Raw genomic sequence first — 27,496 nt, 5'->3', positions numbered from 1 at the left:
GAATTTTCTGCCTTAATGGAAAAAACACTACAGTTTGTTTGGCTACGAGTTTATTTCCCTGTAGGATTTTGTTTGGCTTAGTTTGGGTTTTTGTGCTGTGCTATCTCTGATGATTTTGTTTTGTATTGTATTTTGTGCCACCTAGGCACAGCTTAAGGTTTATTCTGGGCTATGAGCTCAGGAGTCGCTCCTTGGGATATCGGGGTACTCTAAGCTTTTGCCTGGAATTGATTCCTGCTCCTGTCCCAGGACATGCAGTTTAGCTCTTTTTCCTTCACTCTGCAGTCTCACCTTCCTGAAGCCATATTTCTCCTCAGTAAACTAGTTGCACTGTCAAGCCTTCTATGCTGCAGTCACATGGACTTGTGGCTCTAAAAGGGAAATTGAGCAAAGGATTTCGATTCAAGACATTCTGATTCCAGAGGCATAAGGGTTGGGAATCCTGTCACTTGCTAATAGACTTGTTTGGGGGGGGGGTCCTTGAAAGCTTATTCGGACAATGAGAGCTTTAAGTCACTCACTAGACCTTGAATTTTCCTACATTATCTAGTACCATGGCTTTTGGGGGATGGATTGGGTTGGTGTATTTTAGCATTTTAAGCCACACCAGAGTTGATTTTTCAGTTCCTCTGGTTCTGAGCTCAGGTGTTAACTCTAGGCAGTGCTCAGTGGACTGAGTGGTGCTTCGATTGATCCCGGGGTGTCAGTCTCCTCCAAGAACCTTCTAGAATAGTAATCTGGCTTCCTAGAGTGATTTCAGGGGTCATTCCCAAGGGAAGGAAATCAATGTATTTCCTTCCATGGGAAGTGGGGTGAGGCCCTGAGTCCTTCTTGAGACCTGGGGGTCTCATCCTTAGCACTGGGCCCAGGGTACAGCAAGGTGCATGCAGCATGCCCAGGTTGCATACTGACTTCAGCCTGTGTGTTCTGGCTCAGGATGTGGTGACCTTCCCCCAAGTGGCTGTGGACTTCTCTCCGGAGGAGTGGCTGTGCCTGGATGCCTCACAGAGGAAGCTCTACAGAGATGTGATGTTGGACACCTACCAGCACCTGCTGGCCGTAGGTGAGAGCTGCTCTAGGCCACCTGTGTGGGCCACACCTGAGGGTGGATTCTGAGAATAGGAGAGGGATCTGGGTTCAGCTAGGAATGATTCTGCACCAAGCACAAGCCCCCTTGATTGTTCTAACTTCCGAGTTCCTAACTTTATTACTTAAATTAGTCCAACCTGATATTTTTCAATGTCATTTCACAGTCCTGAGAGACAGCATATTGTATCAGGTGTTTATCCCTTGGCCTCACATCGGCCCTTTTTTTTTTTTAGACATTCTTGGGCCTTACCATCCTTGATAGTGCTTGAGTTTACTCCTGGCTCTGTTCTCAATGTTCAGTCCTGGTGGGACTCAGAAAACTGCTGAGGATATTGATATCAGACACACTTCAGTCAAGTGCAAGGCCAACACTGTACTATTGCTCCCCCACTATATTATCCGGCCCCTCAATTAGACTCTTTCATTTAAACCTGATCTTGGAGCCAGAGCACTAGTACAGCAAGTAGGGCCTTGCATGCCACTGACCCAGGTTTGATCCGTGACATTCCACTTGGCTGCCTGATTCCACCAAGAGTAATTTCTGAGCACAGAAATTTCTGAGGAGTAATTTATGAGCTACTCAGGAGTGACCCTGAGCATCATTGGGTGTGGCCCACCTCAAAAAAAGTAAAAATAAATCTGGTCTCACCTGTGTGATAACCAGCATGCATATGGAGAACAGAGATTCTGTTCTTCATCTGCTCCATCATTCCGCTGCTTTCATTAGGGCCCCATGCTCATACACAGAGGTGCTGCCCCCTTTCCTGTCTCTAATCCATGAATCATTCCTCAGGGTCAGGGCAGTGCAGAGTGAAGCCTGCACTGATTTCCTGGTTGGAAGGAGGAGACCTAGAGAGGCTACAAAGAGGCATGTTTGTAGGTGAGTGTGGGAAGAGCACCTTGGGCAGGTGTGAAATCTCATGGGCACTTGTGGAATGTGGGTGCTGGGCCTGGCGTGTCATGGATGTGGGGTCTCTTACACATGTATTCATTGCCTTGTATTCATGTATTCATTGCTGAGTCCCGGTATGATTTACAATTTTGCTGTCTTGGCTTTGCTCTCTCTGTGGGTAACTTAAATACTTAGGACACCTTAGGGTTCTTTAGGGAACTTTGAGTTCCCCATCTGTGGGCATGTAGAACAGATATTGATATTTTGAACTTTCACTCCCTGTCTATCTACGCTTGCCATTTTCCTTGGCTTATTAGTGGGTTTTTGAGATTTCCAATATTTTCTCTCTCTCTCTCTCTTCTTTTTTTTTTTTTTTATTTGAGTTTCAGTTGGTGGTGTTCAGGGCTTTCTCTTGGCTTTCTCTTGGCTCCATGCTACAGGAATCACTCCTGGCGGGCTTGGGGGACCATTTCCGAAGCTGGGGATCCAAGCAGGGTCTACCACTTAGAAGGTAAATGCCCTCCCTGCTATAGTATGGCTCTGGAAAAATTTTGAGGTTAAGAAGTTGTTTTTTGTTTGTTTTTGTTCTGGGACCTAGCAGGCATGCTAGGTTTTGGGCCTTATTTATGGGCTCTACCAAACAGGCATGCTACGGGTTCCACAGTCAGGAATTACTCCTGGCAGTGCTTGTGGGATTATATGAAATAGAGGGAATTGAACTCAGACAGCCACATGCAAGGTGAACGCCTTTCCTGATGTGCTATCTCTCTAGCCCAGTTAGAAATAATTTTTGTCACTATATTTAAACCATTGATGAGTAGACCACCACATAGCTAATGTGGATTTTGCCAAGCTCCTCATGGCAATCCTCTCAACCTATCTTCTTTTGATTGTAAGCTGATATAGTACTTGGAAAAAAACATATATTCACTCCACCTATGTTGCCACATTCGGCCAGGTTTCATTCAACTAATTCTTACGTTGCATATTTGTTTGATTTTAGAATGCAGACCAGAAGAAGTTCAGGATTTGACATTTCAGCAATTAGCTTTTGGAATAGGATCTCCAAATAAGAGTGAGATGGTAAGATTTGCAAGTTCCAATCAATATTATTATTGTGGTGGTGGGATAGCTCAATTTTGAAAGCTTATAGAATTTGTAAAGTGGGGCCCTGGGTTCTAGCCCGTCGCCCCATGTATGGTTTCTGTACTGCTGGGAGGATCCAGAGCCCAGTGCTGGGAGATGACACCTAGTCTCTCCTGAGTGTTAACTTAAATAAGTTTTCCAACCTAAAGAAATTTATATTTTTCCCCCCAAAGAGAAACTGTGATTTGTGGTGAAAGGCGGGAAAAAAAAAATACTGTGCTTTTTATTTGATAAAATGTAAGCTCAAGTTGTTTAAACTTGCTCATTCCTCATCTGGATCCATATTCCAGTAGGACTCTTGCTGAATGTTGGGATGATATACTGGGTTTCTCCCTACTATCATGTGAGGGCCCCAAGTCACACAAAACTACCTTGCAGAGCACACAGCCATGAGTTAACCCTGAGTATCACCTGGTGAGGACCCCCCCAAAAGTTAATAAAATATATTAATTATATATTATATTAATGATATTAATATAATAATTAATGATATTAATATAATTAATGTATAAGGAAAAAAAGCTTACTGATGTCTGAGAGGAATATGCTTACAGTGAGATACTTTTTCTCCTTTTTGGGGGGCATCACATTGTGACATTTGGAGGTTCTTCCAGGTTCTGCACTTAGGAAACACTCCTGGCTTGCTCAGGGACCATATGTGATGCCTGGGATTAAACCTCAGTTGGAAGAGTGCAAGACAAATGCCTTCTCCCACTATTCATTTTCTCCCTCCCTACTCACATGCTTTTGTTTTGTTTTTGAGCCAAACCCAGTAGTGCTCAGGTTTAAACCTGGTGGGTGGAGTGATATCACAACTGTTAGGATGTTTGCCTTGCATGTGGCCAACTTGGATTTGATCCCCAGCATCCTATATGTTCCACAAACCTTCCAGGAACAATTTCTTTTTTCTTTTTTCTTCTTTTTTTTTTTTTTGGTTTTGTTTTGTTTTTGTTTTTTCGGGCCACACCCATTTGGTGCTCGGGGTTACTCCTGGCTAAGAGCTCAGAAATTGCCCCTGGCTTGGGGGGACCATATGGGACGCCGGGGGATCGAACCATGGTCCTTCCTTGGCTAGTGCTTGCAAGGTAGACACCTTACCTCTAGCGCCACCTTGCCAGCCCCACCTAGGAACAATTTCTAAGTGCAGAGTCAGAAGTAACCCTGAACATACCCTGAACACTGTTGGGTATGGCTTAAAAACGAATTAAAAAAAATTACTCCTGGCAGGCTTTGGGTTCATATAGGATGCCTGAGATTGAACCCAGGTTGGCAGCATGCAAAGCAAATGCCCACTTGCTATGCTGTCTATTACTCCAGCCAATCCACTCAAAGACTCTAACAGCAAATACCTTAGTTCCTTTCCATTGTGTGAAGATTTTTCCTGGCCTTCACACATGCACTCACAGGCTCTATACTAGGCTCTAACCAAACACCATGGATTTGTTTTATGTTCAGTTGAAACTTGTGCTTCAATTTCTGTGGAGGAATAGATTTTCTTTCATGTCTGTTCATTAACTTGATGAAATAACGACATTCTCCCAACTCAGTACTTTCCACATTTGTAAAATTTCCTCATCCTCCTAGTTAAAAAGACAAACAAAAATCCATATTATTGTTGCATGGAAATTTGATTCCTGGAACAATGCCCAATGCAGGGGTGACATGAGAATTAAGAAAAGAAAGCAATGGGCCAGAATGATAACTTAGTGGGGATGGCATTAGCCTATCACAGGGCCAACCCAGGTTTGATAGCCAGCATCCCGTATGGTCCCCAAATCTGCTAGGAATAATTGCTGAGTGTGGAGCCAGGAATAACTCCTTAGCACTGCTGGGCATGACCAGAAAACTTAAAAAATTAAAGAAGGCATACATAAGAGAAAAAAGCCTGGGTGAGAGGGCTCACAGCCCTATGGACTGAGGTTTGACTGTTCTCAAAGTACAATATTTATTGTTAAACCCAGTTAACACAGTGAAGAAAATGAAAACAGAACAGATTTGCCAGGGGCCAGAGTGATAGCACAGCAGGAAGGCATTTGTCTTGCATGCAGCCAACACAGTATAGACCCCAATTCAAATCCTGGCATCCCATATGGTCCCCTGAGCCTGCCAGGAGCCACTTCTGAGTGCAGAGCTGGAGTAACCTGAGCACTGCCGGGTGTAACCCAAAAAACAAAACAAAACAAACAAAAGAACAGATTTGCCAATCTATTGATATATTGGTCTAAGTTTTTTTTCCTATTAACAGGGAATGTGGCAGCTATTGCAAAGGTATAGGAAACATCTTGTGGAAGGAGAGATGCCAGGCTCAACACAATCTCCCTCTGATACGGGTTTTAGGGACTTATAAGTAGTCACTTATGGTCCATTTATGGACCTTTTCTGCCTCTGCTCTGACTGTTGCCTAACTAAGGCATTTCTTTGTTTGATGTCAGCCTATCTCCACAGACATCCAGACATGGAAAATTGTGTTTCTGTGATTGAAATCACACATACAGGGCTGGATTTTAAAATGGAGATTGTCAAAGGAGAGAGAAGTGATTGGACTAACCCTCTGATGTTCCACAGGGAAGCAGCCATTCCCGGTGGGATGGGAGTGATTCTTTGCTATCGGACATAGTCAGGAGGAAGCCCTCACGACGACAAGCTCCTAAGCACATTCCCTATGGAGTGCAGCCACTCAAATGTAAGCAGTGTGGGTGGGCCTTGCCGTGTGCTCAGCACTGCGACATGCCTTCGGAAACCCCGAGTGCACAGAATTCCTCTGACCGTCAGCTGGGTGGACACACTCCTAGTAAACTGTCACACCCAAGTGAACCTAAGAAAGTCCGGACATTAAAGAAAGGTTATACTTGTCAGGAGTGTGGGAAGGCCTTCTCTCAAGCCGTACACCTTACTAGGCACATGAATACTCATACTGGAGTGAAGCCTTATACATGTGAAGAGTGTGGGAAGGCTTTCACTCGATCTTCAGGCCTTAGTTACCACTTAAATATTCATACTGGAGAGAAGCCCTATGTATGTACTGAATGTGGGAAGGCCTTCAATTATTCATCCAGCCTTTATATGCACTGGAATGTTCATAGAGGAGAGAAACCTTATGCATGCAAGCCATGTGGGAAGGCCTTCACATATGCCTCAGAACTTAAAAAACATACTAGAACTCATGGAGGAGAGAAGCCTTATGCATGTAAGAAGTGTGGAAAAGCCTACACGGTTGCCTCAAGCCTTGCTAGACACCAGAAAACACATACTGGAGAGAGACCTTATACATGTAAGGAATGTGGGAAGTCCTTCACTCGAGCCTCAATCCTTTCTGTGCATGAGAAAATTCATACAAGAGAGAAGTCTTATTCATGTCAGTAGTGTGAGAAGACTTACACTACCCCTTCAAGCCTTCATAAACATAAGGAAATTCATTCTTTAGAGACAAATGAGGTGCATAACGAGTACAGGAAGGTCTTTACATTGGTTCAAAATTTTAAAATATGAAAATTATATCTGGAGGGTCTGAGTGATTATACAACATGGTTGGCATTGACCTTGTACACTATTGGCTTAGGTTTGTTCCCTCACATCCTAGAGGGTCACCCAAACCTAGCAGGAGGGACTCCTGCCAAGCCAAGAGTGATCTCTGAGCATCACAGGGAGGCCCAAACATAGAAAAGAAATATTTTAAACTGGAGAGAATCCTGACACATGTAGGGAATGTGGGACAGCCTTGTTTACTTCTGAATGCTTTCTCTGCATAAGAAAATGCATATTTAGAGCCAGAGCAATAGCACAGTGAACTGGGTGTTTTGCCTTTGCAAGCAGTCAATCTGGGTTCAATCTGTGGTATCCCCTCAACTACCAGGAGTTATCTCTGAGCACAGAGCTAGGAGTATCATCTGAGCACCATTGGGTATGGCGAAAGAAAAGCATACTTGAAAAACAAAGTGAGGTAGGAAAATATCAGATTTCATACTGGAAAAGACATGATGATTGAAAGTCTTCAAGTTCCCTTCATCACTTTCTCAGCATAGGAAAAGTCATACTTGTAAGAAACCTTATAAATAAAGGTTTAAACCTAATACATAAGGTTTAAAAGACTTTTGGGAAAGCCTTCACTTCCTCCTCAAACTATATCAGACATAGCACAATTATACAGCAAAAAAGAGTGTGTGTGTGTGTATATATATATATAAAATGAAAGAAGGCTTTCACTTCATCCTCAACCCTTATTATGGAAAGGAAAATTCATACTTGAGAGACATGTAAGAAGTGAGAATAACAGCTCAATATTGCAGCCCCCATTATGCTTGCCTGGCATCTCTGGCCCCCACCCCCACTGAGTGAACAATGCAGCCTGTTACAAAGGCAGGACGTTAACCAACCACACCAACCACTTAGAAAAACAGGACATACCTAACAATGTAGAAGCTATGCTGCTCTCTTTCAAGTTCAATGAGCTTGGCTGACATTGTCTTTTTTAAAATAGTTTGTTTTCTTACTTATTTTTAAAACTTTATTTATTGACTCATTGATTGGTTTCTGGTCCACACTCAGCAGCATACAGGGGTTACTCCTGGCTCTGCACTCAGAAATCGACCTTGGCAGACTGGGGGACCATAGGGGATGCTGGGAATCGAACCAGATCTCTCCTGGTTGGCCACATGCAAGGCAAATGGCCTTCTGCAGTGCTGTCTCTCTGGCCCCTAACATTGTATTTTTATGGAATTACCCGTTTGGTCAAGCCTCAACCATCTGTGCTTAGCCACTCATCTCGTTACCCTATATAAACCCTTGCTGTACTCAATAAAGATGGAGCTGCCTTGAAAGAACCTTGTGTCTGAGTGTCCTGAGTCTGACCCACTGCAGCGCAGGCATTTGCAGAGGGGATCCCCACAACCATAGTTCAATCCTCAAGCTTTACTATAAGAAATTCATGCTGGTGGAGTCAGAGCTAGATTCCAGTTGGTAGGTGTTTGCCTTTCAAATAACTAACGGGCTTTGATGGCAGCATACCTTACAGTCCCCCATTCACCACCAGAATGATTCCTGAGTATGGAGTCAAGAGTAACTCCTGGTGTGTGCAGTTGCCAGGTGTGGACAAAAATATACTGAAGAAACCTTAGTGAGCGTATAAGGAATGTAGGGGAGGCTTTGCTCATTGTTCAGACTTTAGTAGTCATGGGGGAATTCATAGTGGTGTGAAGTCCCACATATGTTCAGAATGGGGTGGGGCAAACCTAGGAGAGTTCTGGAGACCCAGGGGGTGTCATGGGTATCATGGGTGTGGGAAGCTTTCATTGCAATTTCATCCCTACTTGTGAGGTTCGTACTCCTATGGCTCCCTGATAGCAACTCTGGATTTACATCTGGAGGGCAGGGACAGCAAAAATGCAAACTCTGGAAGCACTGGTGCTGGCTTTGTTGAGAAGGTTCCATGGCCTCAAGGGGTTGGCAGCATGATTGTTGCCCTGGCTGCAGTCATGCCAGTCTCCCAGCCTTGAACTTCCTTGTCTGAGGAAAAGTTCAGCCTGTTCAAATTCTTTCATGGATTTAAAAATGGAGACTGTCAAAGGAGAGAGAAGTGATTGGTCTAACAGAGGAGGGTGTTTGCCTCGCATGTACCAGACCCAGTTCAAATTTTGGCATCCTTGTATGGTCCTCAGACAACTATCAGGATGAATTCCTGAGTGCGTAGCCAAGAGTAACACCTGAGCATCATCAGGTTTAACCCCACCACCATTTCAGCTCTTAAAATGAAAAATTTGCAGACCAGCAAGTTATCCTGTTCAAGTGTTAGAGAAGGTTTCCAAGATATCAATGCAGTGGAGAATTGTGTTTGAAGATTGTCATTCCGGTCTCATCTGTGCAGATATTGCAACTTTTTACATCACCTGTGTTAGCATGTAAGGAAGAATTTGGACAATTGAGAGGGCAGTAGGACATTGGAGAAGGGGTAGGGGCACAGGTGAAGGGATCTGTGCTCAAACAATGTCCACCTAAAACGCTATCAAGAGTATTGTTATAGATGAGTGGATCATGAAGATGTGATACACAATGGAGTACTACGTATCAGTTAGAAACAAAACAAATCGTGGATTTTACAGCAACATAGATGGATCTAGAAAATATGTGAAATGAACTAAGCCAGAAGAAGAGGGATAATTACAGAATGATAGCACTTGTCTAAGGTATTTAGAATGTATATCACATATACATATAATACTCCATGAACATATACAAGGGTCAAAAAGGTAGAAACTCCAAACACCATATGTGTCAGCATATCACATGGAGAAAAGTTCAAATCAAGTGGAAGTGGGGCAACACAAAGTCCCAACTATCCACTATATCATAAACCAGCAACAACAGAAACAGCAGTTTAGAGAGAACAGGTATGCAATCAACCTCTAACTACAAAGGCCTACAGTAATGTCCTAATTATACACAGAACCAGGTGCAGAATATGATTGGAAGCCAGGGGCTCCAGCTGCAGTGATTACAATAATATGTTTTAATGCTTTAATTTTACCAGGTATAAAATAACTCTTCAGGGGCCAGGCGGTGGCGCTAAAGGTAAGGTGCCTGCCTTACCTGTGCTAGCCTTGGACGGACCGCGGTTCGATTCCCCGGTGTCCCATATGGTCCCCCAAGCCAGGAGCAACTTCTGAACACATAGCCAGGAGTAACCCCTGAGCGTTACCAGATGTGGCCCAAAAACCAAAAAAAGAAAAAAATAATAATAACTCTTCAGCTTCTTTGTCCACAGTGGTTCTTAGAAACAAAAGGTGGACACTCTAATGTTACTCCTCAGTGCTCAATTATACTAGATACTATATAAAGTGCTCATTATGACAATATCTCGATAGAATACTCCAATTTACCCATTTCCTTTTGTTTATGTCTTCTTTGTTATTTATATTTTATTTTATTATTTTTTTGCCCCCCAATCCACAATTCAGACCAGGCAAAGGGCCCGTGTTGAGGTGTATATGGGGTGCATTTACTGTACCTCCTCTTTCTATACAGTCAGTGTAAAGAACACAGCCTGTGGTAAGAGTTGGGAGGCCTTGCTGCAGACGTCTTGTCCCTAAGCAAAACCTTCACGAAAGAAAGTGGGTACATGAGGCGGACGAATGTGAAGTATGAAATAATTGAGGCCACACAAAATGCATTGTATGGGGACCCACGTCCATGAGACGAGAGATGAATTTTACTTTTCAGCTGATGACATTTTAAGCACAACTTTGGTATGCAAGGTAATTTCAGGGAAACAAAGGGCAGAGGATCGTTAAGAGGGACAACACAATGGTACTGGACCCTAGAATCTACATATCAAACAACTACCCAATGTAGGTGAGAAAGAGCCCTGCTAGAGGTAAAGGGAAACATAAGCTGGGTTAGCAAAAAACAGGTTTTTCAAGAAACAGGAGGAGAAAACCTGGTTCTGCAAGCAATGTTTTTGCAGTGGCTGGAAAATGGATTTGGGGGGATGGAAATTATAGTTTACCATAATGGAGCTAGACCCAGAAAAACAAGTTGCTGGTGCGAGGCTAAACTCGATCTAAGAGTTACAAATAAATAGCCAGTGGGGAGCTTTTGGCGGACTTTCTTTGGTACTGAAATTTCTTTGTGACTGCAGGATAGCTAAGGCCGAATTTCTGTAGTAGAAAAGGAGACAAAAATCAAATAAAAGGAAAAGAGAAATATAATGTCACAGCCATGTCAGAAATATAGCCAGTAATCCACGCAAGGGTCAATGATTGACTTCTCCATAGGGCCTTCTGGCAGATATTTCTTGGGAGGAAAATTAGGCACTGCACCAGGAAAGCCAAAAGCCATGTCTGGTGAGTGCTTCCCTAATAAATGGAGACATGCATGCTGCATGCCTCTATAAGGCCTTATCTCTTTTTTTAATTTATATATATATAAATCCTTCACCAGTGCAACATTCCCATGACCAATATCCCAACTGTCCTTCCCACCCCACACCAGTCTGTACTCTAGACAGGCTTTCTACTTCCCTCATTCAGCCACATTTTGTTATGATAGTTCTCAGTGTAATTATTTCTGTGACTGCACTAAACGATTCCTGTGGTAAGCTTCATATCAGGAGCTAGACCCTCCAGTCCTCCTGTATGTTGTCTCTGAGAATCATACAAATGTTTTTCATTTTTCTCAAAACTCATAGATGAGGGAGACCATTCTGTGTTTATCTCTCTCCCTCTGACTTATTTCATTCAGCATAATAGATTCCATATATATCCATATATAGGAAAATTTCATGACTTCATCTCTTTTGACAGCTGCATAATATTCCATACCATAGTTTCTTTAACCATTCATCTATTGAGGGGTATCTAGGCTGTTTCCAGAGTCTGGCTATTGTAAACAATGCTGCAATGAATATAAGTGTGAGAAAGGGATTTTTGTATTGTATTTTTGTGTTCCTAGGATATATCCCTAGGAGTGGTATAGCTGGATCATATGGGAGCTCAACTTCCAGCTTTTGGATATTGTTTTCCAATATTGCTTTCCACAAAGGTTGAAGCAGACAGTATTCCACCAGCAGTGAATAAGAGTTCCTTTCTCGGGGCCTGGAGAGATAGCACAGCGGCATTTGCCTTGCAAGCAGCCGATCTAGGACCAAAGGTGGTTGGTTCAAATCCCGGTGTCCCATATGATCCCCCGTGCCTGTCAGGAGCTATTTCTGAGCAGACAGGAGTAATCCCTGAGCAACGCCGGGTGTGGCCCCCCCCCCAAAAAAAAAGCTATGGCAGAAGTATCAAAACAAATACAAATTTATCTCAGATATCTGTCCTGTTGGCCTCTACTTAATTCCCATCTTTTAGGCAATAAATAACTCATAAAGGTTAAAAATGAGAACAGGTCTATAATTCACTATATCTAGTGAACAGATTAACAGATTAAGAACAGAATCTACCTTTGGGATACTTTTAGCATAAAGCCTCTTGCTCTTTGACAAAAAACAAAAGTGATAAAAGGAGAAATGATTTCAAAGATGTGAATTAAAAGTAAAATCTACTACACCCCTAACATCCATATAATAGAACTACTGACAGTTTCTTTTTTTTTTTTTTTTTTTTTTTTTTTGCTAATCAGATTTTGGGTTTGGGGCCATATCCAGTGGTGCTCTGGTCTTGCTCCTGGCTCTATATTCAGAAATGACTCCTAAAAGGACTCAGGAGAACATAAGGAGAACAATGGATCGAATCCCAGTCGACTCTGTGCAAGTCAAGAGCCTTACGTCCTGGCCTATTTCTCCAACCCTGGGGAAATAGTTTCATCTTTCCTGGAATGAGGGGTGATCCTATTATAAAGTGAAGCTTTTGGAGCCTGAGTGATAGCAGAGCAGTAGTGGGTTTGCTTTGCATACAGCAGTCCAGGACCGAACTTGTTCCATCCCCGGTGTCCCACATGGTCCCCCGAGCCAGGACTGATTTCTGAGCGTATAGCCAAGAGTAACCCCTGAGCTTCACAGGATGTGTCCCCTCCCCAAAAAAGGTGAAACTGTTATAAGTAACTTTGGGTTTGCAAGCACCAGGCATACCAAATAAATGCTTTAGCTTTGGGAAATGCACTTGTGAGAAATCTGACAAGTTACATGCAGTTTCAATAGTTTTTCCAGTACAAACCAGCTCAGGGAAAATGCTGACACTCGAAGCAGAGGTAATGGCTTCACCTCACAGCTCTGATCCCTGCCCTTGCCCTCGCCTTCGCCTTCCTCTGCTTGAACAACTTGCTCCCACCTGCCTGTGCTACTGGTAGGGCCTATGAGGTCCTTGCTGTCTTCTTGCCGATTGTCTTCTCTCCTCAGTTTTTTTTAGTTTTTGGCCTGCTCTTTTTTGTTTGTTTGTTTGTTTTGAGCCCACAGGTGGGGGGGGGGCGCTCAAGGGTTACTCCTGGCTTTGCATTCAAAAGTTACTCCTGGCAGGCTCGGGACACCATATTGGATGCTGATGATTGAATCGAGGAAAGTCGCTTGCAAGGCAAACGCTACCCACTCTTCCAGCCCTGTTTTTGGCTTGTTCTATGGTTCCTTCCAATGGTTACATTATTAAGTTAACGAGCCTGGTGGGTGGGAAAAGAATTCATTTAGTGCCCTGGATAAATGTTCCTGTCGTTTGAAAAATGGTCTGTCTGCAAGAAACAAAACCTTCAGAAACCAGAATTTTTTCTGATTGTCAAACAAGTCCCAACTTAAGTCTTCCCAAAGTGGGGCCATACTGCCCTCTGGTGGGCAAAGTTGAGATACTGGTGACAGTGGTCGATTCAGGTGAACTTGGGGCATTTCAGTTAGTTCGATTCAAGAAGGCAGCTATTCATTCTTTTTCTTCTGAAAAGGGAGCTATTAGAAAACTTCTGCTTCAGAGTATTAATTTTTACTATACTTGTGCTACTATTGACTTTTTTTTAAAATTTATTTAAACAACTTAATTACATACATGATTGTGTTTGGGTTTCAGTCATGTAAAGAACACCACCCATCACCAGTGCAACATTCCCATCACCAATGTCCCAAGTCTCCCTCCTCCCCACCCGACCCCCGCCTGTATTCTAGACAGGCTCTCCATTTTCCTCATACATTCTCGTTATTAGGACAGTTCAAAATGTAGTTATTACCCTAACTAAACTCATCACTCTTTGTGGTGAGCTTCCTGAGGTGAGCTAGAACTTCCAGCTCTTTTCTCTTTTGTGTCTGAAAATTATTATTACAAGGGTGTCTTTCATTTTTCTTAAAACCCATAGATGAGTAAGACCATTCTGCGTTTTTCTCTCTCTCTCTGACTTATTTCACTCAGCATAATAGATCTCGTGTACATCCATGTATAGGAAAATTTCATGACTTCATCTCTCCTGACAGCTGCATAATATTCCATTGTGTATATGTGCCACAGTTTCTTTAGCCATTTGTCTGTTGAAGGGCATCTTGGTTGTTTCCAGAGTCTTGCTATGGTAAATAGTGCTGCAATGAATATAGGTGTAAGGAAGGGGTTTTTGTATTGTATTTTTGTGTTCCTAGGGTATATTCCTAGGAGTGGTATAGCTGGATCGTATGGGAGCTCGATTTCCAGTTTTTAGAGGAATCTCCATATCGCTTTCCATAAAGGTTGAACTAGACGGCATTCCCACCAGCAGTGGATAAGAGTTCCTTTCTCTCCACATCCCCGCCAACACTGTTTATTCTCATTCTTTGTGATGTGTGCCATTCTCTGGGGTGTGAGGTGGTATCTCATCGTTGTTTTGATTTGCATCTCCCTGATGATTAGTGATGTGGAACATTTTTTCATGTGTCTTTTGGCCATGTGTATTTCTTCTTTGTCAAAGTGTCTGTTCATTTCTTCTCCCCATTTTTTGATGGGGTTAGATGTTTTTTTCTTGTAAAGTTCTGTCAGTGCCTTGTATATTTTGGAGATTAGCCCCTTATCTGATGGGTATTGGGTGAATAGTTTCTCCCACTCAGTGGGTGGCTCTTGTATCCTGGGCACTATTTCCTTTGAGGTGCAGAAGCTTCTCAGCTTAATATATTCCCATCTGTTAATCTCTGCTTTCACTTGCTTGGAGAGTGCAGTTTCCTCCTTGAAGATGCCTGTAATGTCCTGGAGTGTTTTGCCTATGTGCTGTTCTATATATCTTATGGTTTGGGGGCTGATATCGAGGTCTTTAATCCATTTGGATTTTACCTTTGTACATGATGTTAGCTGGGGGTCTAAGTTCAATTTTTTGCAAGTGGCTATCCAATTGTGCCAACACCACTTGTTGAAGAGGCTTTCCCTGCTCCATTTAGGATTTCCTTCTCCTTTATCAAAAATTAGGTGGTTGTATGTCTGGGGAACATTTTCTGAGTATTCAAGCCTATTCCACTGATCTGAGGAACTGTCCTTATTCCAATACCATGCTGTTTTGATAACTATTGCTTTGTAGTACAGTTTAAAGTTGGGGAAAGTAATTCCTCCCATATTCTTTTTCCCAATGATTTCTTTAGCTATTCGAGGGTGTTTATTGTTCCAAATGAATTTCAAAAGTGTCTGATCCACTTCTTTGAAGAATGTCCTGGGTATCTTTAGAGGGATAGCATTAAATCTGTATAATGCCTTGGGGAGTATTGCCATTTTGATGATGTTAATCCTGCCAATCCATGACCAGGGTACATGTTTCCATTTCCGAGTGTCCTCTCTTATTTCTTGGAGCAGAGTTTTATAGTTTTCCTTGTATAGGTCCTTCACATATTTAGTCAAGTTGATTCCAAGATATTTGAGTTTGTGTGGCACTATTGTGAATGGGGTTGTTTTCTTACTGTCCATTTCATCCTTATTACTATTGGTGTATAGAAAGGCCATTGATTTTTGTGTGTTAATTTTGTAGCCTGCCATTTTGCTATATGAGTCTATTTCTAGAAGCTTTTTGATAGAGTCTTTAGGGTTTTCTAAGTAGAGTATCATGTCATCTGCAAACAGTGAGAGCTTGACTTCTTCCTTTCCTATCTGGATTCCCTTGATATCCTTTTCTTGCCTAATCGCTATAGCAAGTACTTCCAGTGCTATGTTGAATAGGAGTGGTGAGAGAGGACAGCCTTGTCTTGTGCCAGAATTTAGAGGGAAGGCTTTTAGTTTTTCTCCATTGAGGATAATTTTTGCCACTGGCTTGTGGTAGATGGCCTTCACTATATTGAGAAAGGTTCCCTCCATTCCCATCTTGCTGAGAGTTTTGATCAAGAATGGGTGTTGGACCTTATCAAATGCTTTCTCTGCATCTATTGATATCATGTGGTTTTTATTTTTCTTGTTATTGATGTTGTGTATTATGTTGATAGATTTACGGATGTTAAACCAGCCTTGCATTCCTGGGATGAAACCTACTTGATCGTAGTGGATGATCTTCTTAACGAGGCATTGAATCCTATTTGCCAGGATTTTGTTGAGGATGTTTGCATCTGCATTCATCAGCGATATTGGTCTGTAATTTTCTTTTTTTGTAACATCTCTGTCTGGTTTAGGTATCAAGGTGATGTTGGCTTCATAAAAGCTATTTGGAAGTGTTTCTGCTTGTTCAATTTCATGAAAGAGTCTTGCCAAGATTGGCAGTAGTTCCTCTTGGAAAGTTTGATAGAATTCATTAGTGAATCCATCTGGACCTGGGCTTTTGTTTTTCGGCAGACATTTGATTACTGTTTTAATTTCATCAATGGTGATGGGGGTGTTTAGATATGCTACATCCTCTTCCTTCAACAGTTGAAGATTATAAGAGTCCAAGAATTTATCCATTTCTTCCAGGTTCTCAATTTTTGTGGTGTAGAGTTTCTCAAAGTAGTTTCTGATTACCCTTTGAATCTCTGTTATATCAGTAGTGATCTCTCCTTTTTCATTCCTGATACGAGTTATCAAGTTTCTCTCTCTCTCTTTCTTTGTTAGGTTTGCCAGTGGTCTATCAATCTTGTTTATTTTTTCAAAGAACCAACTTCTGCTTTCGTTGATCTTTCGGATAGTTTTTTGGGTTTCCACTTCGTTGATTTCTGCTCTCAGCTTTGTTATTTCCTTCTGTCTTCCTATTCTTGGGTCCTTTTGTTGAGCATTTTCTAGTTCTATTAGCTATGTCATTAAGCTACTCAGGTAAGCTCATTCTTCCTTCCTGATGTGTGCTTGCAAAGCTATAAATTTTCCTCTCAGTACTGCTTTTGCTGTGTCCCATAAGTTCTGATAGTTTGTGTCTTTATTGTCGTTTGTTTCCAGGAACCTTTTGATTTCCTCTTTGATTTAATCTTGGACCCACTGGTTATTGAGCATGACGCTGTTTAACTTCCAGGTGTTAAAGTGTTTTCTGAGTCCCTTTGGAGTTCACAAATAATTTCAGAGCCTTGTGGTCAGCGAAGGTAGTCTGCAAAATTTCTATCCTCTTGATCTTATGGATGTATGTTTTATGTGCCAGCATGTAGTCTATCCTGGAGAATGTCTCATGTACATTGGAGAAGAATGTATATCCAGGTTTCTGGGGATGGAGTGTCCTATATATATCCACTAGGCCTCTTTCTTCCATTTCTCTCCTCAGGTCTAGTATATTCTTGTTGGGTTTCAGTCTGGTTGACCTATCCAGTGTTGACAAAGCCGTGTTAAGGTCCCCCACAATTATTGTGTTGTTGTTGATATTATTTTTCAGATTTGTCAACAGTTGTATTAAATATTTTGCTGGCCCCTCATTCGGTGCATATATGTTTAGGAGAGTGAATTCTTCCTGCTCTACGTACCCCTTGATTAATAGAAAATGTCCATCTTTGTCCCTTACAACCTTCCTGAGTATAAAGTTTGCATTATCTGATATTAGTATGGCCACTCCAGCTTTTTTATGGGTGTTGTTTGCTTGGATAATTTTTCTCCAGCCTTTTATTTTGAGTCTATGTTTGTTCTGACTATTCAGGTGCGTTTCTTGTAGGCAGCAGAAGGTTGGATTGAGTTTTTTGATCCATTTAGCCACTCTGTGTCTCTTAACTGGTGCATTTAGTCCATTGACGTTGAGAGAAAGAATTGTCCTGGGATTTAACGCCATCTTTATTTCGAAATTTGGTGTGTCTTTTGGGTAGTCTTGTCTTAGATTAGGTCTTTCAGTTTTTCTCTTAAGACTGGTTTTGTGTCTGTGAAGTTTCTGAGCTGTTTTTTGTCTGTGAAAGCATGTATTCTTCCGTCAAACTGGAAAGTGAGTTTTGCTGGGTATAGTTTTCTGGGTGAAGCATTCATTTCATTCAGTCTTGTCACAATATCCCACCACTGCTTTCTGGCATTGAGTGTTTCTGGTGACAGGTCTGCTGTAAATCTCAGGGAAGCTTGCTTGAACGTGATTTCCCCTTTTGATCTTGCTGTTTTCCGAATTCTGTCTCTATCTGTGGGATTTGTCATTGTGACTAGGATGTGTCTTGGGGTGGTTTTTCTGGGGTCTCTTTTGGTTGGTACTCTTCGGGCATGCAGGATTTGATCACATATATTCTTTAGCTCTGGAAGTTTCTCTTTAATGATGTTCTTGACAGTTGATTCTTCCTGGAAATTTTCTTCCTGAGTCTCTGGGACTCCAATGATTCTTAACTTGTTTCTGTTGATCTTATCATAGACTTCTATTTTCATCTGTTCCCATTCTTTGACTAATTTTTCCATTGTCTGCTCATTTGCTTTAAGTTTTTTGTCTAATCTCTCCTGCTGTATGGAATTGTTATGTATCTCATCTTCCACAGCACCAAGTCTATTCTCAGCTTCTGATACCCTCTCCCAGAGCTTATCCATTTTGTCATTCACTTCGTTTACTGACTTTTTCAGTCCTGTTAGTTGACATGTTATTTCAGTTTGGAGGTTTGTGATTTCTGTCTTCATATTTTCTTGGTTCTTATTAGTGTTCTGTTCAACTCGATCCATGGTTTCTTGGAGTCCGTTGAGCATCTTCCATATTGCTAGTCTAAAGTCATTATCTGAGAGGTTGATTAGTTGGTTGGTCATTATCTGGTCCTCAGAATTGTCATCTTCATTCTCTATGTCTGATGCTGGCCTGCGTTGTTTCCCCATTGTCACACTTGTATTGTGGGTTTTTCTACGTGTTGTGGTGGTATTCATTTTCTATATGATGCAGGCAGCACACTCCTCTGGCTCCTCCCTTTCTGGATTGGCTGACTTGCCTCTAAGGGAGGGGAGTCCTCCGTGGATGAAGCCTCACACTGGGTCAAATCTTAGGCCCAAGCATGCAACAGAGAAGACAGTCCAGAGAGAAATGTTTGCTTCTGTGATATAGCACCGTTCTTAGTGTAATTTTTCCTTTTTGTTGCAATGGTGTTCTTTCCTTAGAAAGAGTGCACGGCCGCGTAGCGAAGCGGAGCGGCCGTGCTCCTCTGAGCCTCTTTTTGCCCCACTCATAAGAGTTTCACGCAAGTGGACAGTAGACAGACATATACAGGTCAAACTCACAGTTTTTCACAGTTGGGCCCCACTGGGCCGGTGTACTTTCGTGGATTTTCCCCGTCTGGTGTCACACACAGGGAGCCGGCTTTTGCAAAGTCTTGCCGGTTTTCATGCTCTGTAGTCCCTCCCTGAAAATGGCGTCTGGGCGAGTGAGTTTTCTGGAGCCTCTTTTTGCCCCACTCGCATGAGTTTCACGCAAGAGGACAGTAGACAGACATATACAGGTCAAACTCACAGTCTTTCACAGTTGGGCCCCACTGGACTGGTGTACTTTCGTGGATTTTCCCCATCTGGTGTCACACACAGGGAGCCGGCTTTTGCAAAGTCTTGCTGGTTTTCATGCTCTGTAGTCCCTCCCTGAAAATGGCCTCTGGGCGAGTGAGTTTTCTGGAGCCTCTTTTTGCCCCACTCGCAAGAGTTTCACGCAAGAGGACAGTAGACAGACATATATAGGTCAAACTCACAGTTTTTCACAGTTGGGCCCCACTGGGCCGGTGTACTTTCGTGGATTTTCCCCGCCTGGTGTCACACACAGGGAGCTGGCTTTTGCTAGGAGTAATTTCTGAGTGCAGAGAAAAAAAATCTTTACATAAGAGGTTGGAGAGACAGTACAGCAGGCGGGATACTTGCATTGTATATGACTAACTGAGGTTCAATTCCTGGCATCTCTTATGGTCCCTTGAGCCCCTCCAAGAGTAATCCTGAGCACAGAGCTGGAGCAGTTTCTAAACAAAACAAAAACTAATGATAGTAAGATAAAGCTTTAGAAATTACCAGCGAAGATTGCATTGCCCCCTATTATTTTTTAAATATGTAGTTTTCCTTGGGTTTTGCCCTTTTTTTTTTCTTTTGTGCCACACCCAGTGGCACTCAGGGATTACTCATGACTGTGCCTGCACCTGGCAGGCTCAGGGAACCATATGGGATGCTGGGAATAGAACTTGAGTCTGTCTTGAGTCAAACACCCTACTTCTGTGCTATCTCTCCAACCCCTAATTTTACTTTTTTGTGTCCTTCCTAGTGATCTCGCATGCTTCTAGCCTTATGTTATATTAACAAAGGGAATAAAAATCAACAGGGAGGTAGCTGAATTGGTTGAGAATGTGTACAAGCCCTAAGTCAAGCCTTGGCCCAAGCTATCTCCATTTTGCTTCCCCATCACAGCATGTAGCCCCAATGCCCCCAAGCCCACTTTGATGGACCCTGAGTTCTGCCATGAGTAGCACTAGCACCCCACCCCAGGACTGTTAGGCATGATCCCTATTCATGATCCCTTCTTAGAGTGATCTCTTCTTGGAGTTTACTTATATCAAAACAATTTTGGGAGGGCTCCCAAGCAGTGCTTAGGAAGCCCAAGAGTCACTACTTCAATTATCAGTCAACTAGCCTAGGGCATACATGCTGAGGCATGAGGAGGCTGTGCTGGAGGAAGGGGGTCTAACCTGAGTCAGGCACATGCAAGGAACCCCTATCTCAGGATCCTAATCTTTCTATTTCTGTTTTCCTCCTTTGTTTTTGTTATAGGGCCACACACAGCAGTGCTCAGGGCTTACTCCTGGCTCTGCACTCAAGAATCACTCCTGGAAGGTTCCAAGGGCTCATATAGATTGCCAGAGATCAAACCCAGGTGGGCCGTGTGCAAGGCAAATATCCTTCCTGTATTATTGCTCTATCCTCTGGATGCCAGTTCTTTGTTGTTGTTGTTGTTGTTGTTGTTATTGTTGTTTTTGTTTTTGGATCACACCTGGCCTTAAGTGTTACTCCTTGCTCTGCGCTCAGAAATCACTCCTGGTAGGCTCAGGTGACTATATGGGATGCCAAGAATCAAACCTAGGTCTGTTCTGGGTCAGCAATCAAGGTAAAAGCCCTGCCGCTGTGCTATCTCTCTGGCTCTGGAAGCCAGTTCTTAAGCTGGCAGCATTCTCTCTCCCCTGATGTCCTTTCATCAGGAAAGCACTTGGCAGATGCCAGATGACACCACTCAGGCTGTGAAGGGTAGTGGGTGCAAAGGTACTGGATAGAGTCACAAACTCCTCTGTTCAACCCCTAGAAAGGGAACTATAAAGGGGCAAGGAAGGAAACTAAGTTTATTAGGGTCTTTGCTCTGACAGTGAAGAGAGGCCTTGGGTTGGAAGAAAGATGGCTAGTCTGCATGGCAGGTTTGATAGATGAGTGTGGTCCAGCAGAAAAAAAGCTTGGGCTGAGGAGGCCTTGGGGCCACAATACTATGATCCTGCATTGGAACTGCAGGACACTTGCTTGAGGATGGAGAGCAGGAGCCGGAGTTCAGAGGGAAGGTGGAATTGGCCAGGTTCTGTTTTCAGAGACACAAGGCTGTATGGGCTGACAGTTCTGAGCCTGGCTGTATGCCGTGTTCAGAGCTCAGCCAGGCTGAGAAGGCAGAAGAGCAGGTTGAAGGCTGGTGTGTGGAAGAGAGAGAAACACTCAGATGTTGAAATCTGGATTTGCTAAAATAATGTGGTGCAGCCCAGGAGAAGTCAAAGGACACCGCGAATAGATGCACTGAAGAAAGTAACAGAAGAACCAAGAAAGAATTCAGCACTTCCCTGGAAGTTACCTCAGATTTCTATGCATGGCACCTAATATGATTAAGTCCTTGCAAAGTTGTCCTTTTGCTAATAGAGATAAAAATTTCTACTCTCAAGGGGCCAAGTGATAGCACACTTGGGTAGGGCATATGCCTTGCATACGGCTGACTTGGGTTCAATCCCCAGTATCCCGTAAGGTCCCCTGAGCCTACCAGTAGCTATTTCTGAGCACAGAGCCAGGAGTAACCCAGGTGTGGCCCAGAAAAAATTTTTCTAACTTCAAGTAGAAATTAAACCAACAGAGGAAAACCAAACCCAACCAAACCACACATCACCTGAATCCCAATCCCAGATTTACCCAACAGGAGGTGGAGGATAAGTCCTGGTTTGAGGGGCTCTGGTTCAGGAATTCTTTATGAACAATAAACCAACCTGATTAGTAAAGTCGTTAATGATGAGTTAATAAGGACAAAGTAAAGTGATTTGGGTCATGGAAGCATTTCAAATAAATTTAAATTCACTAAGAATTTATTGCATGTTTCTTGGGATGGTAATGAAGTTGGGGCATTCCTGACAGTGCTCAGGGCTCAGTACTGACCCTGTATTCAGGGATCACTCTTAATGGGTTTAGAGGGACTTATATGGGGTGCTGGAAATCACACCTACGGCCTCGGTTTAAGGCAAATGCCCTTACGTGCTATTCTTTTTGGATTTTTGGGCCACACCCCATGACGCTCAGGACTTACTCCTGGACATAGGCTCAGAAATTGCTGCTGGTTTGAGGGACCATATGGGACGCCAGGGGATCGAACCATGGGTTAGCTGCCTGCAAACGCTCTACCACTGCACCACAGCTCTGCCTCACCCACCCCACATGCTATTTTATCTCTTCAGTCCTATACTTTTCTCTTTTTTTATTTGGGGGGGGTGGCACACTTGGTGGCACTCAGAGTTATTCCTGGCTCTGCACCCAGAAATTACTCCTGGCCAGCTCAGGAGACCATCTAAGATGCTGGAGATCGAACCTGGATAGGCCATGTGTAAAGCAAATACCCATGTAGCTGTGCTATCTCCCTGACCACTACACTTTTCTTTTTGACACTGTTGTCATCATTATTTGCCTGAATTAATTTTTTTAAGATCATCTATGCAAATAAGCATCTTTCCCAAATCCTTTATGCTGATTTTTCTTCACAGCAGTGATGGCTGGCTTATATATTTAATTTCTTGTTTTCTTATTTCTTTTCTCCCCTGCTACCCACCAATAATTAGGATGTTTTTGCTATGGTGGAAGAATGAGGTGTGTGTGTGTGTGTGTGTGTGTGTGTGTGTTTGGTTTTGGAGCCACAACTGGAGGTGCTCATGGAAACTCTTGGCTCTTTGCTTAGGAGACCCATATATGGGGTTAGGAATTGAACCCAAAAGCCTGTGTTCAAAGCAAGCACTTAACTCTCATGCTATCTCTCTGTCCCTCATGTGTAATCTTCTCACTGTTATATTGCCAACATATAGCTGGTACACACATACACACCCAGATTGTTTATTGAATGAATGATTATGAAATAAATGATGTAAACTCTGAGAATGATAGGTATGAATGAGTTTTCTAAAAATAGAAAGTACAAGTTGAATATATGAATAGGAAAGAGTTTCTATAACCCACATTTCATTTGGCCGATTACATTTAATTAGGATAACTCAACATTTGAAATCTTCGGGATAATAAAAGTATGCTACTGATGCTAACATGAACTGTCTAACCACATGACTTTCTAAATAATGCAAAAACTATTTTTGTGGGTACTTTGTTGACGGTGGTGTGTAGCACTTTTGTATATTGATACCATAAACTTAATGCTTTGTAACTTTCTAAATAATAATATTTCAAAATCAGTAAATATAACAAGTCTTAAGGAAACAAAGTATGTAGGTCCAAGAATATGTTTTCCAGAAACAAAAGAAAGGGCAAGAAGTCACCCTTATATCATTTTCTTCTTTTTGTTTTTAATTTTTTGAGCCACACCCAGAAATGCTGAGGGATTACTCATGGAAGGGTTCAGGAGAACTATATGGGATACCAGGATAGATCATTGGTAGGCTAATGTAAGGCAGATGTCCTATACTCCAGCCCTTAAGCCATTTTCAAAATGGATCCTAGAAGTTTTGACTAAGCTGGATTAATAATACAGTCAGTAAGGTGTTTGCCTGTCACAGGACTAACCTGAGTTTGTTCCTAGGCACCTCAGAAGGTCAGCTGAGCCATGAACAGAGACATGAGTAAGGCCGAGCACCACTGATGTGACTGTAAAACAATAAAGTAACATTCTAAAATAAGCAGTTTATTTAGAAATACTATCAAAAACTTGAATATCAGAGCAGGAGAGATGGCACAGGGGTAGGGCCTTTGCCTTGCACCCAGGTGATCCAGGACAAACCTGGTTTTGACCCTAGGCACCTCATATGGTCCCCCATGCAAGGAGTGATTTTTGACTGCATAGCCAGGAGTGATTTTTGACTGAGTGTTACCGGGTGTGGCCCAACCCCCCCCAAAAAAAACCCCAAAAATAACAACAACAAACAACCTTGAATATCTCAACAAACTGTTGAAAGAGTTCTAAACTAGAACACATTATATATCTGATTTAAAAGTATACTGGAATGCTCTTAAAATTTGGTTAAAAATACGATAAAAGGACTGAATAGAAATATCTAATCTATAAATTATACACCGAAATTTAGATTAATCACAAAAGCTCTGATGAAAGTGATTAAGCACCAAAAACTCTGGTGAAAGAGATCTAGGAGAGCTTCCATATGAAAATCAGGAAAAAAAAAAAAACTCTAGTACATGGGTCTCAAACTTGTGGCCCGTGGGCTGTTTGCGGCCCTCTATACAACATTTTGTGGCCCGCGGCCAGCCTTCAAATATCACAGTATTGCGATTATTCGCTTACAGAATAATTGCAATAAAAATCGCATTAGTAATTGTCTGCCTGTGTTTCTGAATCCCTGAAGGTCTCCTCAGAGGCCTAGGGAGCACACACCCAAAAAACTGCATTTTGAAGCTACCCAGTGAGTAAATTCTGGCTGTGGGGATTGCTGTCCAATAAGCTGAACTCTGGCCTGCAGAGGTTCCACCCTGCTGTGCCTTTGTTCACTCTGAGGACTTCAAGGGAAACTTCTCCTGCCTGTGCCTGTCTGCCTGTGTTTCTGAATCCCTGAAGGTCTCCTCAGAGGCCTAGGGAGCATACCCCCCCAAAAACTGTCAACTTGAGGCAGCAATGAACGTCACCACAACACGCAGGAAAAAACACACTACAAGTGTGACAATGAGGAAACCTCGCAGGATAAAACCATGCATAGAAAATGAAGATGAAAGCTCAGATGACCTAATAAATTCCAACAACCTGATTAATCTCTCAGATAAGGAACTTAAAATAGCAATATGGAAGATGTTTGAAGAACTCAAAGAAAGCATAGATTGATCTGAACAGAACACAAAGACATAAATCAGAAAACTCCAAACTGAAATAACAGATCTGAAAAAACATGGTAGCTGAACTGAAAACCTCAATGGATGGCCTCACCAGCAGGGTATCAGCTGCTGAGGAGAGAATCGGAGTACTGGAAGATATGATGCAGAAAAACTTAACACAATAGAAGAAATTGGAAAAGAACCTTAAGACAAACAAACAGGCAATGGAAAAAGTACTCAAGGAATGCGAACAGATGAAAATAGAAGTCTTTGATAAACTCAACAGAAACAACTTAAGAATCATTGGAGTCCCAGAGACCCAGATAGGAGATCTCCAGGAAGAACCAACTGTCAAAGACATCATCAAAGAGATACTCCCAGAGTTAAAGACTACATGCAATCAAATCCTGCATGCCCGAAGAGTACCAGCTAAAAGAGACCCAAAGAAAAACACCCAAGACACATCCTCCTTACAATGACAAATCCCACAGATAGAGATAGAATACTGAAAGCAGCAAGATCAAAAAGGGAAATTACATTCAAAAGAGCATCCCTAAGCCTTATAGCAGACATGTCACAAGAAACTCTCAAGGCCAGAAGGCAGTGGTGGGATATTGTGACAAGACTGAATAAAATGAATGCCTCACCGGGAATACTGCACCCAGTCTGACTCATGTTCAGGTTTGAAGGAAGAATACATAGCTTCATGGATAAACAACAGCTCAGAAACTTCACAGATGATAAACCAGCCTTAAAGGAAAAACTGACAGGTCTACTCTAAGACAAGAGAGAACAACAAACACAGCAAACTTACCTACAAAGATGACATTAAATCCTATGACAATCATCTCCCTCAATGTCAATGGACTAAATTCAATTAAAAGACACAGAGTGGCAAAATGGGTCAAAAGATGAATCCAACCTTCTGCTGCCTACAAGAAACACATCTGAATAGTCAGAACAAACATAGACTCAAAATTAAAGGCTGGAGGAAAATCATCCAAGCAAAAAAAAAAAAAAAAGCTGGGGTGGCCATATTAATATCTAATGACACCAACTTTATACTCAGAAAAGTGGTAAAGGAAAAAGAGGGACACTATGTACGTAGTAATAAAGGAATATGTGCAACAGAAAGAAATCAGACTATTAAAACATATATGCACCAAATGAGAGACCAGCAAATTATCTAATACAATTACTGATAATCTGAAAGAAGAAATCAAGAATAACACAATAATTGTGGGAGACCTCAAAACGGCCCTAACAACACTTGATAGGTCAACCAGACTGAAACCCAACAAAAACATACTAGCCCTGAAAAGAGTAATGGAAGAAAGAGAACTAGTAAATATATGTATATATAGGACACTCCATACCAAAAACCTGGATATACATTCTTCTCCAATGTACATTGGTCATTCTCCAGGATAGACTACATGCTGACACATAAAACATGCCTCCATAAAATCAAGAGGATAGAAATCTTGCAGGCTCCTCTGATGACCACAAGGCTCTGAAATTATATGTGAACTACAAAGCCTTACAGAAGAAAAACTTTAACAATTGGAAATTAGACACCCTGCTACTGAACAACCAGTGGGTCCGAGATGAAATCAAAAAGGAAATCAAAAATTTCCTGGAAACAAATGATAATGAATACACAAATGTAGAATGAAATAAATAACGATGGGGCTGGATGGCGATGGATGGCGATGGATTCCTTTCTGCCACCCCAGGCCACATGGCTTTGCAACTCCATCCAGCCGGCCGGGTCCCAGGCCCAGGTGAAATCACTCACTCACACGCAGGCTTCAGGAAGAATCATCTTTATTCATGCCCTAGCCACCACAGGTGTGTGGCCTATGTCAACCTTTCAAGCACAGCATTATTTTGCTAGCCCTGCATCTTATCTCCTGTTAGCCATCTTCCCTTTGGGCTCCATGCGGCCCAAAGATCCAAAAGCCGGCCAAGAGACAAAAAGCCTGAATCCCTTTTTTCTCAGGCTTATCTAACTTTTTCCCGACCCCTCCCAGGAATGGGAGGTCTTGCAGGTAGGGTCACACCTATTATCCGGTTCCCTAGACCCCTCCCAGAAATGGGTGGGTCTTGGGGTACACCACACACAAACTGCCAGAATCTATAAGACACAGCAAAAACGGTCCTGAGAGGAAAATTTATAGCTCTACAAGCACACATCAGGAAGGAAGAAGGGGTCTACCTGAATAGCTTAATGATGCAGCTCAAAAAATTAGAAAATTACCAACAAAAGGAATCAAAAATAGGGAGACAGAAGGAAATAACAAAGCTGAAAGCAAGTGGAAAACCAAAAAACAATCTGAAAGATCAACGAAAGTAGAACTTGGTTCTTTGCAAAAATAAACAAGATTGATAGACCATTGGCAAA

The 27,496-nt window shown here is 42.3% G+C and overlaps 2 protein-coding genes and 1 non-coding gene across 3 annotated transcripts in view; 2 read left to right on the top strand and 1 right to left on the bottom strand.

Annotated features, from left to right (window-relative positions):
• SLC22A3 (solute carrier family 22 member 3) overlaps positions 1-27,496 on the top strand; it is a 662,601-nt gene that overhangs the window by 307,639 nt on the left and 327,466 nt on the right. The gene's annotated exons all lie outside the window — the stretch shown is intronic.
• Positions 892-6,490, top strand: LOC125995727 (zinc finger protein 420-like). The gene is made up of 3 exons (XM_049764734.1): positions 892-1,063; positions 2,985-3,064; positions 5,693-6,490. The coding sequence occupies exons 1-3, from the start codon at positions 892-894 to the stop codon at positions 6,488-6,490; spliced, it is 1,050 nt and encodes a 349-aa protein (XP_049620691.1).
• On the bottom strand, positions 10,053-10,185 carry LOC125996913 (small nucleolar RNA SNORA51). The gene has a single exon (XR_007491573.1). It is a non-coding gene; the product is annotated as a small nucleolar RNA SNORA51 (small nucleolar RNA).

Source organism: Suncus etruscus, chromosome 18, assembly GCF_024139225.1.
Source record: "Suncus etruscus isolate mSunEtr1 chromosome 18, mSunEtr1.pri.cur, whole genome shotgun sequence".
In the NCBI taxonomy this organism is placed as follows: Eukaryota; Metazoa; Chordata; class Mammalia; order Eulipotyphla; family Soricidae; genus Suncus; species Suncus etruscus.
Note: the sequence above shows the minus strand (reverse complement) of the source record. Positions and strands in the feature narration are given on the sequence as shown.